The sequence below is a fragment of the Lagenorhynchus albirostris genome, chromosome X, assembly GCF_949774975.1.
Source record: "Lagenorhynchus albirostris chromosome X, mLagAlb1.1, whole genome shotgun sequence".
Taxonomy (NCBI): Eukaryota; Metazoa; Chordata; class Mammalia; order Artiodactyla; family Delphinidae; genus Lagenorhynchus; species Lagenorhynchus albirostris.
In genome coordinates, this window is record NC_083116.1 from 117,179,700 (window position 1) to 117,196,352 (window position 16,653).

The following is a 16,653-nucleotide window of genomic DNA, read 5'->3' on the forward strand; positions in this document are numbered from 1 at the left end:
TAAAAAGAAAATAAATAAGATTTACCATTGTGAGTTCTTTTATCTTCTGTTTTTCTTTGCCCTTTCCCTGGGTGAATACTCAAAATACTCATAAAATGGCCGGAGCCCAGAGGATAGGAAAGAAAAGGTGCACTTTTGGCTAATTCACACATACAAAAATATTAAATTTGTATTGACGGTCCTTGTTTAGAGAAACAAGTCCTCCTAGCAAATTACAAAACCCACTTCTCTTATCATACACTAACTTTAGAGAGTCAAGTACTCTGGTTGAGTAAATGAATGCGTGTCTGGACACAAAGAAATTTCAATACAGTGTAGTGAACGGCACAGCTATAACTTTTTGAGGTATGAGCACTTAAATTGTTTCATGTCTTAGTTACTTCTTTTTTAAACATATAAACCTTCAACCAAAATATCTATTACTATGCAGTGAAACTTGAAAGAGGCATTCAGTATAATGTTAAAGTTACTTCTGACCTAGCTAAGCACAAAATAATCTTGTTTTCTTCAAAATTCAGATAAGCATTAAGGCTTGAGAAACAGGAATTTAAAGAGTAAAGTGATGCTAAAAACCATCCATATTGAATACATTAAAGTGAATAAATTTAAGCAACTATCAAACTGTAAATTCTGGGGATTTCCACTGCAATTAGCTAGTAAAATAAACCTAATCTGGAGATATCAAGAGGAGAAAGATTGAGAGAAATTCTTTGAAATATTTAAAGTAAGAAAGCAATAAGTTAGCTTAGATTAGCCTAATTTAACCCAAGTAACAGATCTTTTGCTGTATTTTCCTGTGGCCAAAGTGGCCTCGGATTGCTCAGTCTCTTTTATGATCTTTGGAACTGTAAGGTGTCTTCCGAAGCTGCTTTTGTTGTTTGGGGGAGGTCAGGTGGGACATTCTTGAGTAGCCATCCTCAGGTCATCTTTGTCTAGGCTTTCCCTGGATTTTACCTTGGAGTCCTGGGTCCATGCCGGGGTACTTCACACAAGGTTCCAGGAATGAGACAATTACTCCCTACCTAACATCTCTTCTTTCAGGATAATGATCAGGTCAAGTATGATTTGTCTTTTTTCCCCCCATTGAAGCTCCAAGTTATATAGCTGTACCTGACCCCAGTGTCCTGAAACAAGGCTTCTCTAAGGACCCTTCAACCTGGTCTGTGGATGAAGTGATACAGTTTATGAAACATAAAGATCCTCAGATATCAGGCCCCCTCGTCGACCTCTTCATGCAACATGTAATGTATCTTTTGATCCGGTTTTCCTGCCGTAATGACTTTGAATGACCTCTGTGCAGGCCCTTCAGTTGGATACTGATTAGTGTGGATGGTGGGGGAACCCTATCAACTGATTATTCCATATGCGAGAAAGTTTACTTTGCCCAAAGTTAAAGCCTTAAAGGGTGGAGGCTGGATCTGTGCTTTAAATGGGTACCCGGGTACCTAAAATACTACAAGTCTTCAAGTTCTCAAGAGAAGATGATTCGGCATGGCCACTCTCAGGTTTCTTCTCCTTTCTAACAACAGCTACAAGGATCCTCCTCCCCACCTGCTCCCTGCTCGGCCCGAGGACCGTGAGTAGGAGGGGTGACCACAGCTGTGACAGGGTGTCCTCCTTGTTATGACGCCTGATGAATCCAGTAACTGTAAAAGATTAAGTGCAGCTTTATTTTAAATAGGAACTCATGAAAACCAAATAATATGCTTCCACGACAATAAATTGCTTAATTAAGGAAATAAAGAATTTTAGGAGGATGCCTTGTGTCTGTTAAATAATGTTTATAGTCTTTTCTAACAAATTCATGACCAAATATCTATGTATCCTTTTTGACGTTGTAAGAAAATCAGTAATAAGTTTTCGTATCTAATTAGCTTCACACAACTAACTGAATAGCTTTCAACATAATGACAACACTGTATAGCACATTTACAGTTTGCGTTAATACTGATATACTCATATTCCCAGCCTTTCTAAGAAAGTTAATGACTGTCTGAAATTCATTTATACAGTTCACAGTTTTCTACTCTTTGTCATAAATACGTGGTATTTTATTCAACATATAGTATTTAAAATCAGAGTTTGATGCTAAGGCCATTTTTCAAAGATACTGGGTTAAATTTCCTTTTTCTTAAAATTTGAAGTGAATTTAGAAATTTTCAAATGATGCTTCACATATAAGTTATATTTTTAATAGTTTTCAGGAAATAAATGCATATTCAGAGAATATATGTTGAGAATGTACAGCTGCTCCCTGTTTTACATGTTCTTATATGTACGTAACGTGACAAAACATGAAATCAGTATTAGTAATTATAATTTCTTTCTCTCTGTAGGAGATTGATGGGAAGGCTCTGCTACTACTCAAAAGTGATGTGATGATGAAGTATATGGGGCTGAAGTTGGGGCCAGCCTTAAAGTTATGTTATTATATTGAAAAACTTAAAGAAGGAAAATATAATTGAAAAAAAGTGTAAGTTTAGACATAATTTTCAATTGTCTTGATAACTTTTTAATTTAAAAATATTTTTATTCTCGTAGCAGTTTTTGTTCTGTAGACAGTTCCTCTAAAACTACGTTATATCCAGAATTGCAGAACTATATTACAAGTCCAGTCTACTTCTTTAAAACACATTAACATGTTAGTATTAGCATATTCAACTTGGCAGTCCTTTATGTCTTTTTATTATTTTACACTTTACAATTTATTATTTAATTGTACAGTTTACAAATATACTTAATGCAGGAAACAGAGAAACACCATTGATTTTGATTAATGTTTATATATAAAACCAAAACAGCTACATCCCAAAGGGGGGAAAGTATCAGGGACTGACAGGCTCTCTAGTGAAATCCATGAGAAATTTTCCTTAGAAAAGAATTTAAAGATGCAACTGTAGATATCATCTCTTTTGCAAATATTTTATGTCTGTTACTGCAATGTTCTGTTTGTGTTCTACCAATTTCCGGAAAGGGAATAGCCATATAAATTATTTTCCTTTCGTTATTATTTCTCTGTATGTTGTGTTTGTTCATATTTAAAGAAAAAAAACAAGCTTATAAACTTTCATAAAGTGTTCTTATCAGTTTTTGATAAATTTCAAACAATTGTAAGATAGAATGGTTGTTTTATGCAGGAGATATTATACTACAAGTGTAGTTTGGATGGAGTCTGATTAAAATTTTTCAGTGAAATACCCATTATTTCAAAACTTTACATATTTTCTCTAAGCTTAGACATTTAACTAGGCATTCATTTCTCATATCTCTATATGAGGACACCTGTGCCCAAATTTTTAAAATATATATATTTTATTGTCTGTTTATTCTTCATACAGATACTATACCATATTTATATATTATTCTATACCTGTAGGTATTCAAACAAATCTGTTGTTTTTGAATTTAATATGGCACTTTGCACTGCCACAGAGGTAATGGTGAACTATTTATATAGTTGGATGTTTTTATTCTGAAAAATATACGTGCATCATTTGCTATCACTAGTACCTCTCAGCTTAGTCTTCAGGGGATAAGAAACAATCCATAGATTGGTTTCCATACAGGGAAGTTCTCTGTCCTATGCAATGTTGCTAGTTAATTTGCTTAGTTCTGAGCCATTTATTCTGCTAAATTTTGGAAGATGCATTAATTCAGCCTTATCATTTTGGGCTTTATTTTTAAAGTTAGAACTTTCAAGGGGAAATGGTGCTATATGTTTATTGTTAATTAGTTTGTATAAGTTTGGTGTAATGTTAATAAGCTATGAGAATCTGTGCTAAAAGTATTAGCCATTTGTTATAAATGCCAATAAAATGTACACCAGGGGCAAGAATGTACATTTTCTTTTTTAGAAAACCAAATGTACTTTATATGAGAATGCTTCTATTTAAAGGGTGGTTTCATCTATGTTATTCATTTTGTGTTATAAGACAAAATTCTAATTTAAACTTGGTCTTCTCTCAAATTGTTTGTGTGAAGATGCTGTGCCCAGTTAAACAGTCCTCAGGTGTTTGTATAAATACTGTTTTACAGTTTTCAGATTTTAAAATATAATAAAGTTTAATAACCACAGCCATTAATGTCAAAGCCTCAGATTTGATTTTACTTGCTTTCACCACATTATATTAATGTATGAATCAGCTATAGTTGAAAAAGCAGCACTCTAGTAAGTTTGTGGCTTTATATGTCCAAATACTTGGTTTTAACACTTGCCATTCCTAGGAGCAAAGGGCTGATCTTTTGCAGGGGCCTTAAATGAGACCCCGGGGAAGCAGTAAGAAGTTAAATCAATGAGTTTTATCTGTACTCAAGTTAGTTGGCAGTGATGCAAGTGTGCTAGAAAATGCCAGTGCCCCCATATATCTCATCCCACCTGAGTTCATGTATCTGGCTGGCAATTCTAGCTGCTTTTTTACCACTGGGGGCCAGAAGTCATACTGCTACTCAGCCGTCAGCTCTCCCACCATAACTGGTGGAAAAGCCCTAGAGGCTCAGGGTTGTGGTTGAATCACCTTCAAGATCCGACCCCTCAGCCCACCCGCACCAGGAGCTGCTGCCTTGGAACCCAGAAACTCTTACTGCTGTTAATTGGAGACAACCGGGCCGTAACTGAGGCTCCAGGGATGATGATCTCAAGTAACTGGAATGGAGGTGTCGATTTTCACTATCTGGTTTGTAAATTTTTGTCCAGAGACTGTCATGCCGTGTTAGCGCGGGTTACCTGTGAACTTAATTATCTTTGCTCTAGTTTTCCCCCTCAGTCCATTCTTCAACTTTCTGTAGGCAGCAGGATTCTGCAACTTGAGCTCTAAAGCCCTCTGGGTACATTGAGCATGTGCTTTTCTGTCTTCTGTCTACGTGATTTCTAATTGTTGGAGAGTCTTATGGTACATGGTTCAGAATAGAATTTCCCAGACTTTTAAATTGGTACTCCCTCTGTAAACATGAAAAAACCATGCCCTTCTGTAATATTAGAAATTAAAAATTAAACATCATGACTAGCAACAGTGATTCTGGGAGGAAAAGTGCTGCTTTTTCAAGCTACATAAGGGACTGTACTCACAGTTGGTTGAATAAATGAAGTATGTTTAAATTTCTGGGGCTGTTTCTACAGTGTGATGTGAGGACTTGCTTATATTTTTAAGCGCTCTGACGTTGATCCAGGGAATGGAGAGAGCTCTTAGGGAGGACATGTAAGCCAGGGCCCACCTTCAGAACGCATGGTGGACAGTTTGTGTCTGATCCCTCCTGACGTTTCCCCTGTTTTGTCCAGCATTTTGATGAAATTGAACCTTGAAAGCAGCTCTCCACAATGATCGCATACTAAGACCAAGCTTGCCCACTCTCCCTGCAGTACAAGAGGCAACAGCAAAAAGACTTTATTGTATCATTCAGTCTTTGACATAAGGAAGCAAAATTAAAGGGCAGATACTGGTATAATTAAAAAGGCATTATGGATAGACATTAGATTCAAAGAGAAAATTCACTGTTAAGAATCCATGGAGCTTTCACAAAATTGAGTACATACTAAGCTACATAGAACACTCTGAATCACAGGAAACAAAGTTAGTACAGGCTACAGTCTGGGACATAAAATTCAGAAGTTAATGAGATACTTCTGAAATGCTAACAAGAAAAACAATAAGCACCCCTACCTTTGTAGCCACAGCTTCTTTCCTGAACTTTCTCCTTGAGTTCTAGGCCTGGGTATGTCACTGTCTACTGATGTCTCCACCTGCAAGCCCACAGCATCTCCTCATCACACCTGAATCTTTCCCCACCTTCCTTTGCTGATGTGCCCCTCTCCAGTCCCTGCCTTAACAGCGCCTCACCCACTGATGCATCCGGGCACCTGACAGAGTGCCTGCCAGTGTTGGCCTCAACTCCTCATCGTCCACAGCCCACCGCAGCCCTGACGTCACCTGGTCCCAGGCATCCTACCTCTCACAGCTCTCTCTCGTCTGGGCCCCCCAGTCTGTTGTTTCCCGAGTTTGCTGCCAGATGCCACTTCAGAAATGCTAAGTTTCTTTCCTATGAGCACTTCCAGAGCTGATACTTTTATTATTGTATTCCCAGGATTTAGCATACTATCTCCTACATAATAGATACTCAGATGTTGGTAGACGGAAAAAAACACAAAAGCAAATTTTCTTCTTAAAAACATGGCCGTTTCCAGTACCTCTCCCAGTTTACAAGAAAATCATTTTTATTGATGCTTGTACTTCATTAATGCAGTGTGGCTCCCCGCCACCACCATGGAGCAGCTCAGATGTGTCTGAACAGTAATGGGAGATGGCCGATCCAGAGGACTCTGAGGGCAAAGGCAGTTAGGCCCAGAGATTTGGGGCTTGTTGTAGGAGAACTGAAAAAATCCCTCATCTTTATGAATATACTGAAAGATTTGTCAGAGACACAAACGAAGTGCTTTCAATAAATCTGTTGGTGTTTTGCATGCGCGCGCGTGTGTGTGTGTGTTTGTTTAACTAGGATTTGAAGATGTAACTGTGAGCTGTAAACCCTTAAGTTTAACAAAGCTGTCCCATGTCCTACTGACAATTTATATCTTATGTCTGCAAACCAGTTGGCTGGGTGGTTCCATTTTGATTGAGCCAGGCTAATATTTTTCTCTCCTATTTGGGGCCACCTTTTGCATGCTTTGGAGTTGGAATTTAAAAATATAAATATAGAAGGTCAAAGTTGTGCTCGCTGTTGATAGCTCCTGTAAAACACCTGACTCAATGAGCAAATATTAGCTCTATCAGCTACTTTTAAAAAAAGCTTCATTGTAGTACATTTCAAGTACATGTGAAAATAAGGAGAGTGAAGGGACACCACCCAGCTCCAATAATTATCAGCTCATAACCCATCTTGTTTCATCCACACTCCCACTCACATCTCCTATTTCCATGTTGTTTTGAAGCAAATCTGATAGATCATTTAATGTATAAATAGGTCAGTATGTATATCTAAAAGATAAACTTTTAAAAAAGTGACCATACCATTATCATACTTTAAAAATTAATAATTCATTTCTAACACCATGCTGTAATGAGAGGAACCAGGGCTCCTTGGAGAAATGACCAATTCTAGGACTGGGACGGGGAATATACAAGTTGAGCTTGGAGCATCTTGGAAGTGTCGAAGGATGTGCTCCAAGAAAGCACAACAATGAGGAATGTCAAAGGGACACAGGAGCGAACTGAAAGAGCTTCCAGTGGCCAGGAAGTCTGGAACGGTTTGAGCAACAAAATAAAGCAGTATTGGATTATAACCCAAAGTATAACAAATATCCCTGAGTCCATACTGCTGTAAATCAACGATTGAATCAGTAAATAGGGGAGAAGAGAGAAATCTGTGCAGAAGAATCCCAAATTATGTAGACACTCACCCTCAAGGAGGTGGAGCATTACTCCCCACTCCTTAAGTGTGTGCTGTGCAGAGAAGTATGTGCTTCCTTCCAAAGAGGGCAGTATGGAAAGGGGGGGAAAGAGGAACTCTCCAGGGGAGAGACCTGACAAACACCCTCATCCAGGTGGTCAAGGTCAACATCAACAGCGAGAAGTCCTGTTCATAGTATGTACCCTTGATATGATAGCATGAGAATGGCCCCTTGTCGCTGAGGTTTTCCTCCCCAAAACCCATGACACCAGTTTCATCACGAAGAAAATCATCAGACAAATCCCAATTGGGGAACATTCTGCAACATACCTAACCAGTCCTCCTCCAAACTGTGTAGGTCATCAAAAACAAGGAAAGTCTGAGAATCTGTCATCACAGTCTAGAGGAGCCCAGGGAGACATGATGAGTAAACATAATATGGGATCCTGGAACAGAGAAAGGTGAAAAGGAAATGTGAATACAGTGTAGGCTTTAGTTAATAATAATGTACAAATATTGATTCATTAGTTGTAAATGTACCACAATATAAAATACTAATAATGTATGAAAATGGGTGTGGGTACTGTCTCCACTATCTTAATAACTTTTCTGTAAATTAAAACTGTTCTAAAATTAAAAGTTTATTTAAAAAATTAGCAATTCCCTTCTATCATCCTACATTCATACAGTATTCAAATTCCTAATCATCCCCAATATTTCTTTTTTACCATCTGATATCTCCCTGTAATTGTCTGTTAGAATGCTGTCGAATAGAAATGTAATGCCAGAAGATGGTTGTTGGAGACATTAGTCTGCCATCTTCTCAGTCTGCTGGCTTTCCAAATAAAGTCGTATTCCTTGCCTCAAAAAAAAAGAAAAAAGAAATGTAATGCCAGCAGCATATGTAATTTTAAATTTCCCAATATCCACATAAAATGTAGAAATAATCAGGTAAAATCAATTTAATAATAGTTTATTTAATCTATGCAAACTATGATCATTTCAACAAGTAATTAATATGAAATTATTAAAGAGATAGTTTACATTCTTTTTGTTTGTGTGCCATCTTTAAAGCCGGATGTGTATTTTGCACTGCAACCATAAATGTGTAATAACTGCCCTACCACAAAATTTACAAGTCACATTTCCAATGTTCCTCTTGCCTTGATGAAAATTACTGAAGGTCTTCCTTTATCATCAAAGCTCAAAGACATTTATGCCCTGGTATATGGTAAGTAGATTTGAAAACTTTGTCATCACTTACTAAGTTACACAAGATTCCTGTTCAAGCTGATAGACGAAACATAAACTAGATTTAAAGTACTGTATTAAAAACAAAAACGTTTGCATTTTGGAGTAACTAAAATGTAGAGATCTAACACAAAAAAAGTGAAAAACACATATAAGATTACCATTATGTAATTGTTCTGTTTAGCTCTTTTTACTCTAAGCATATAGTCTTATTTAGAGAATGACTGTTAGCTGGTCAAATTTATGCTTAAGACATCCATACTTAATCAGAGGTTTCAGAGACGATAACACCAATCAAGTATTCTGAATTCTTTTATGTTAAATAGGAACATCTTCTCAATCGTACTCTCAAGTCACATCTCATTTATCTTCCTCCTTAAGAACTGCATAGGCTTGTTTTAAATAGTTTAAACACCTGTAATAAACTACAGTTTGCTAAGAATAGAGGTACTCTGGTTAATGCTGAAAATAGTGTGACCAGAGGAAAAGCAGGCATTATTAAATATGAATGCAGTCCTTACCAACACAAATTGGACCTTTTTTTTTTAATAAAAAAGCTAGTCCAAAAAGAAGTCTTATTCTGTAAAGGTTTATCGTTTCCAAATCACAGTGAAAGGAACTTGAGTAATTTACCAATTTTGTTTTCTACTATGTGCCTTAAAGATACCTCACTAAAAACTGGTATCTGACACAACAGAATGACATATGCAGAATGTAATATTGTAATGACAGTACTGAGGTTGACTGTTACAGACATATTGAAAGTCTGAGTATTAAATGGTTACATCCTAATTATATAGAACATTGGTCCAATAACAAAAATAGAGAACAGCCGCTGGAACTTTATCTCATTCAATGTTCAGAGATAACAGGGTTAACCATTCTTTCCATTATTTTCAGCAGATAAGTCCTTTTTTTTAATATTTATATCTCATGGTAACTGAATTCTGGCATTTTTCCAAGCTCCTTTATGAAGAGGATGCTGAAGGCCATCACAGTACAGCATGCTGCCACATAAGGACTCTTCCGTTCACCAATTCTAGCACACTTCCAAAATATATCCAAGAATCCAGCTTTATTTCTGTCCAGGAGGCTGGGTGCCTAGGATCGGATATAAGCACAGGTACATAGAAGCAGCAAGATTACAGTCAACAGACTCTGAAAAATTGAAAATGGCAAACATAGGCCGGCGAAGCCCCAGCCACATCCAGAGAGGATGTTTTTTAATGGAGGAAGTAGGGTTTGGTGGGGATGGGAGAGGGCTTTGTAATCATGAAGAGAAAGAACATGAAAGAGAAAGGAAGAGGGAGCTACACGGGGAGTGGCATAGTTAAAGATCCATTCGCCCCGGCCTTTTGCCTGTAGGAGCATGAGGAAAAGCTGGTTAGCCCAGAGCTGTGGAGCAGCTTGCACGGCCCTTTGGGGAGCTGCATGGAAGCCAGGTCCTTCTGTGGGAGAAGTCTTCTCAGGATGTGGATTTTCCATCCTCTGCTGCCCCTGTTCCAAGAATGATTAAAAAAAAAAAATCCCTGGAGGGATGGGCGTTGCAAGGAAAGGAAAGCACAGAGGAGTAAAAATGCCTCCTCCTCTCTCCTTCAGTTATTGCATTAGTTAGGATATCGGTTTGGGTACTTTAACAGAGAGACCCCAAATCTCAGGACTTTCAAAAAGATACAAACGTACTCCTGTCTTGTTTCATGTTGGTAGTAGGAGGTGTTCCACATATTATCAGGGATCCACACTCCTCTCATCTTGTTCTGCTTTCCTCGGCATGTGGCTTCCATCTCCTGGCCCAGTATGGTTGTTCTAACTCTTGCCATCACATCCATGTTCACATTCAGCCACTCCTAGGCTCTGGGGAGTCTTTTAACTAGGCGGCTGCATGCCCAGTCAAAAGGCTCTTAATCTAAGAAAAGGAGAACTGATTTTGTAGACAACCAGCATTCTTGGTCTCACACACATATTTGATCATCATGCATGTAAAGATGATAGTTGAAGCTTAAGGCATGGGATGAAAAGTATAAGGTAGAGAACGTGACAAGGACACGTTATATCAGTGGCTTCATAGCATGAGAGGCTGGGAGTGGGCAGACGTGAGGGCTGAGAGCTGTGAAGGACGGGAATTTTAGAGGAGTTAGGAGCAGTTTATGATTTGTGGCCCCTTCAATGAATATGTAAAAACAAGTAAATATTAGAATTTGTTTTCAATTATCTTTGGTTACTGACCTGTTTCTTTGAAAGCCTCCCCAGGTTAGAGTGGACATAATTTTTCATTAGTTAGAATGGGAACTGTAGAGTGACAGCAAGCGAATCTCAGGGGCATTCTGATATTTCAGGAGTGACTCTAGCAGAAGTGTGAGTGGGGTACAGAAGGGATGAGAAATGCCTCAGAATCACACTGTCACATCTTTCCTCCAGCAACTGGAGTAATTGGGTAGCCAAAGACGATCAAAGGTACCTAAAGGGGTGAAGTAAGCCTTTGGCCAGGGGTGGTTGTTTTCCTTTGGGGTAGGTTGGCTGTGCTCTGGCATTCCAGATAGGGAAAAGGGCCTGGGGTTTCTGGTGTGTAGACAGAGAGCTTGCCCTCAGACACAAGGAGCCCTTCTCTTGATACAGACACGAAGGAAGGGGAGAGGCGGTGTCTGGAGGAGAACTGGCCCAGAGGGAGAGCTAGGGGCGGGAGGACTGGCTGGGGTGGAATGTATGTGAGGACCTCAGGCTCAGAAAAAGGGGGAGGGCTTGAGCTGCTCCCGGTGGGATTCTAGAGACCAGTAAAAATGGAGACTATTAGAAATTGCCATTGGGTCGGCTAGGGGGAGGGTCCAGTTGTCGTCAGCCTCTCTTTGCTGTGGTGTGGGATAATTCATGGAGCTTGAAGAGCTGGTTCAGAGGCTTATGAAGCAATCCTCACAGCCTGCAGTGTAATGGGGCAGCAGCCAGTGAGGGCTCAGCCCTGGGAAGCCACGAGAGTCCAGGACGGGGCTGCCCCTCAGGAAAAGGTCAATACACATACTCCTGTGCATGTTATAAAATAGTACAAGATCTGAAACTTAACAGAAGAGGATTACATTAAATAGCAGATAATCTTCTATAGTGTTCCCCTGAGCCCCAGTGGAGAATCTCCAGTGCTCCATTGTGGGGAGCCCTGATGCGGAGGTCTCTGCAGGCCGCTGGGTGTGCTGGGGCCTAACATCCTCAGGGCAGGCTCCTCCTGGCTTTACCCTGTCTACAAAGGACCCCTTGGTGTTTTCCTGGTCTCTGCTTTTGAAGCACTATCTTGGTCCCAAAGCATCAGTTTCTTTCCAGATATGTTACAGAGAGGTTGGAGAGAGAAAGATGTACCCAAGGGACTCAGGGTTAGATTCCCCTCCTCTGCTGATTTCTGTCTGTGGGACTTTGCTAAAGTCTCAGAGGCGAGGATCACGACTTCCTTCCAGGGGTGTGAGAAGTCAGGGAGTTGGAGGATGGGAAGCAGCTTGACACAATGGGTGCAGGAACTGTCCCTTTATTCCAGCATCGCCTCTCCCTCCACTGCTGCTCCCTCTTCCATATCCTGTTCACAGCTCACTCCTGATATACTGGAGCCCCAGGAAAGCAGCTATGTGGCCTTGATATTAAAGAAGATTTTAATTCATTCTTAAAATGAATTTCAACATGGGTTCTGGAGAGCTGAACGAGCCTTGGAACAGGAAGGCCCTTGGGTCAGCTTTGGATGGCTCTCAAGGGCTGTGCTTTGGAAGCTATTCATTATAAACTGGGGGGTGGCGCGGGGTCACACAAGCAGACCTGGATTCTGGATGGATCATTCTGGCAGCTATCGGGGGCAGGGAGGAGAGCTCTCAGCAAAGGGAACTGATCGTCCACGGTGCGCTGTGCCCTCCTTGTCATCCCATCCACTTATTGTCCTTGGGGGCGACTCCAGCGATTTCATTCCACCTTTTCTGAGCTCGTCTCAGAGGCGTAGGCGGCCCGAGTTGTTTGTTGGGTTCAGCACAGCCCGCAGACGGTCCAGCACAACCACCTTTTCCTTTCAAATGATACTAGCGGTTACTTTCCAGATCGCCCGAGGTCTGGGAAGGCCAGCTTGTAGCAGGGGTCTTAGGTGAGCTTTTGGGCCGGGGAAGAACCCAGGAAGGCAACCAGAAGCCTCGACCGCCGGCCAGCTGGGTTCCACGCTGCCGACCCGGACGCACCTCCCTCAGGAGAAGAAAGTTCCGGGCCCGACGGGGAGGGCGGCGGGCGCTGCGGCCGCTTCTTGGCACGAAAGTGTGATGGGGTGTGGACGGGCCTCCCCACCCCACCCAGGAGCCACGCACCGCTGCCAGGAAGCCACGTGGGACTTGAGTCGCCGCCAGAAAGAAGGCACGTGAGGAGAGGTCCCGAGTCCTGTGCCACCACCTGGGGCGGGGGGGGGGGGCACCGCACTGCTGCCTGGAGCCGGGGTCCCAGGCCCAGGCTCAGCCTGGGAGGCACACAAGCTGTTGTCACACTTCCCTCGCCCGATGCCACCACCTCTTTGTAGGTCACACAGCAGTGGAGAGGGGTTGGCTCTTATTTACCCCTGTGTCCTCCCTCGAGAGTCTCCTATTCTCAGCCCCCATCGTAGCCCCATCTTCCCCCCAACCTCTCTCACGCACATCCACCCCCGACGTGCACGTATACACATGCGCACACACACACATCTCGGCGTTAATGACCCAATGGGATGCAGTTTCACAACCGCTGGGACGCAGGCTGTGCTCTGTGCCTCTCCTGGGCTTTTCCCTGTCTCTACAAAGAGAATGTAAGTTGGTCAAACTTGTTCCTGTGTTGTGGCCACCCCTCCCCCGCCCCCCACACTGGGAAGTGTTCTTAAGGCCTTGGATCCAACAGCCCCGTCGTGGCCCCGTGGGGTGGGAGTTGGGAGGGGGCAGCAAGGACGCAGGGACAGAGGTCTTGGTCAAGTGTGAGGTTCCACACCTGGGCTCTGCAGCCCCCAGCGTTTCAGGTTGATTGGCAGCCTTCAGTACTGCCTTGTGAAATCCGTCCCCGGGTTGCGTTGGTTTTTGTTGTTGTTGTTTTTTGCTGGATCAATAATTTTAAAATTTATTTATTTAAAATTGAATAATTTGAATTGAATATAAGCAATTATTTCATTTTTGGTTTTTGGTTTTTTAATTTTAATTTTTTATTGAGGTATAGTTGATGTACAATATTATGTAAGTTACAGGTGTACAATATAGTGATGCCCAATTTTTAAAGGTTACCCTCCATGTATAGTTATTGTAAAATATTGGTTATATTCCTTGTGTTGTACAACATATCCTTGTAGCTTATTTTATACATAATAGTTTGTACCCATTAATTCCCTGCTCCTCTATTGCCCCTCCATCCTTCCCTCTCCCCACTGGTAACCACTAGTTTGTTCTCTATTTCTGTGAGTCTGCTTCTTTTTTGTTATATTCACTAGTTTGTTGTATTTTTAGATTCCACATATAAGTGACATTGTACAGTATTTGTCTTTCTCTGTCTGACTTATTTCACTTAGCATAATACCCTCCAAGTCCATCTATATTGTTCCAAATGGCAAAATTTCATTCTTTCTTATGGCTGAAGAGTATTCATCTATATCTGTCTATCTATCTATCTCTCTATCTATCTATATCCCACATCTTCTTTATCCATTCATGCATCGATGGACACTTAGGTTGCTTCCATATCTTGGCAATTGTAAATAATGCTGCTATGAACATTGGGGTGCATGTATCTTTTCGAATTAGTGTTTTTGTTTCTTTTGGGTATATACCCAGGAGTGGAATTGCTGGGTCATATGGTGGTTCTATTTCTAGTTTTTAAAGAAACCTCCATACTGTTTTCCACAGTGGCTGCACCAATTTACATTCCCACCAACAGTGTTCGAGGGTTCTCTTTTCTCCACATTCTTGCCAACATTTGTTATTTGTGTTCTTTTTGATGATAGCTGTTCTGACAGGTGTGAGGTGATATCTCATTGTGGTTTTGATTTGCATTTCCCTGATGCTTAGTCATGTTGAGCATCTTTTCATGTGCCTGGTTGGTCATCAGGGTTGCAGTAGTTTATTTATTTATTTAGGCTGCACTGGGTCTTAGTTGCAGCACGTGGGATCTTCGTTGTGGCAAGTTTAGTAGCGGCATTGGAACTCTTAGTTGCGGCATGCACGTGGATCTAGTTCCCAGACCAGGTATCAAACCATCTATCAAAACTCCAGCCAACTCCATCAAAACTACTGCAACCTGGTGACTTCACTGGTGGTCCAGTGGGTATGACTCCACACTCCCAATGCAGGGGGCCCAGGTTCGATCCCTGGTCTGGGAATTAGATCCCACATGCATGCTGCAGCTAAGAGTTTGCGTGCTGCAACTAAGAAGTCCGCATGCCGCAACTAAAGATCCTGCATGCCGCAATGAAGATGCTGTGTGCTGCAACTAAGACCTGGCACAGCCAAAATAAAAGAAAGAAAGAGAAAGAAAGAAAGAAAGAAAGAAAGACAGAAAGACATCCTCTTCTGTAGGGACAGTGGCTCAGCTCATACCTAAGCCTAGGTTGATGGCACTACCAGCGTCTCCTCCCACTTCTCCCATATCTGCAAGGTCTCCTGGGCACTATGTTCCACCCTACTCATTCAGCCTGATGCAGCTTAGGTAGACTAGGAGAAGAAAGCTGGCCTTAGGAGAGAACCACAGTTAAGAAAGCATTTCCACCTTCCATTCTGTGCCCCTTCATGGAGAAGAGGGGTCAAGTGAAAGAAGGGAGAGGTCTGACTAGAAATGAAAGTGAAGGGGTTGTCGAGCATCTGCTGGATGTTCAGTTACATTCCAGGAACAGACATTGGGTACACTGGGTGAGTGGATCAGTCTGTGTGTACGATGAAGAGAAAAAAATCACACAATAATTGGAACAGAGAAAGTTTAACACAAAGACGTATTAAGTATAACAGTGGATTGGAGTAATGAGGGACTGGCTAGTAAGAAAAAAAGAAAACTCTAAAGAATATGGGAATAACAGCTTGAGGAACAGTTACTACCTCTAGGGCTGATAGTGGGCCCAAGAGGGCACAACTATGACTGAATGATACAAATCACTGTGCTGCTGTACTGGTGGAAATTGCTGTAAATCGACCCTCTGGAACTTGCCGGCAATATGCCCTGTAGGATAAAACTTGTTCCCTCCACAATCTTTCTCCAGCACCTCCTACTGAAAGAAGCTTAAACTGTGCTACTGGCAAAGGGAAAACTTAAGGGTCCATATCCATTTCCACAGAGCAGGCTAAAGGGTGAATGTGAGGTTGAAAGGGAGTACCAGTGTCAAAAATTCAGAAAAAAAAAGTGAAACCGATGAATCGGTGAGGCAGTAATTAGTAGAAAATTTATTTTGCACACACCAAAAGAACAGTTTGCAAACCAGGAGCACTGAAACTAAAACATGGAATGAGACTCAGAAGTATATTGTTATAAAGCAGCTTATATAGTGTGGACGCAGTGATTTTCTTCACAGTGATTGGTTATAATATTAGAATTTTCTTAAATGAAAGGGAATTGGTTAGTGGTCACCTCATCAGTTTTGGGGAATAACTTAAGTTTCACCTGTGATTTTCAGAGGCATAAGCAAGAAGTGACCCAGGTTAAGTTAGCCTCACTTGCTTTGCAAAATAAACTAAATTAAACTTTGCTTGTGTGACTAAACTGGTTTTGTATGCTCAGGGAATTTTCAAGACTGGTTTCTGTTTGTGTTTGATTTTAACACCAGCATAGTGCATCCTTTCTATTACTCAGCTTCCCTGTGCACCCTCTTACACATATTTACACTCCCATACCCCAGTGAAGCAACTCTACATTTCTACCCAAGGAGTGGGTAGAAACTTACTAGTGAAGAAACTCTCTCTCACTTTTCCCCCCAAATGAGGAGATGCACAGTGCCAAGAGTCACTGTATAACTGCCACAGTGAAACGGAACCAAAATTCCAGGCACTGTGGTGGGTGCTCTATATTTTATAATATTTAATT

General features: G+C 41.2%; 1 protein-coding gene across 1 annotated transcript in view; it reads left to right on the plus strand.

Moving 5' to 3' along the window:
- Positions 1 to 4,066, plus strand: part of SCML2 (Scm polycomb group protein like 2) — a 93,603-nt gene extending 89,537 nt beyond the window's left edge. Inside the window, exons 14-15 of the mRNA XM_060137236.1 lie at positions 1,090 to 1,241; positions 2,337 to 4,066. Of these exons, the coding sequence (XP_059993219.1) occupies positions 1,090 to 1,241; positions 2,337 to 2,465 (281 nt within the window). The 3' untranslated portion in view covers positions 2,466 to 4,066. The remainder of the gene's footprint in view (positions 1 to 1,089; positions 1,242 to 2,336) is intronic.
- The last annotated feature ends 12,587 nt before the right edge of the window (positions 4,067 to 16,653 follow it).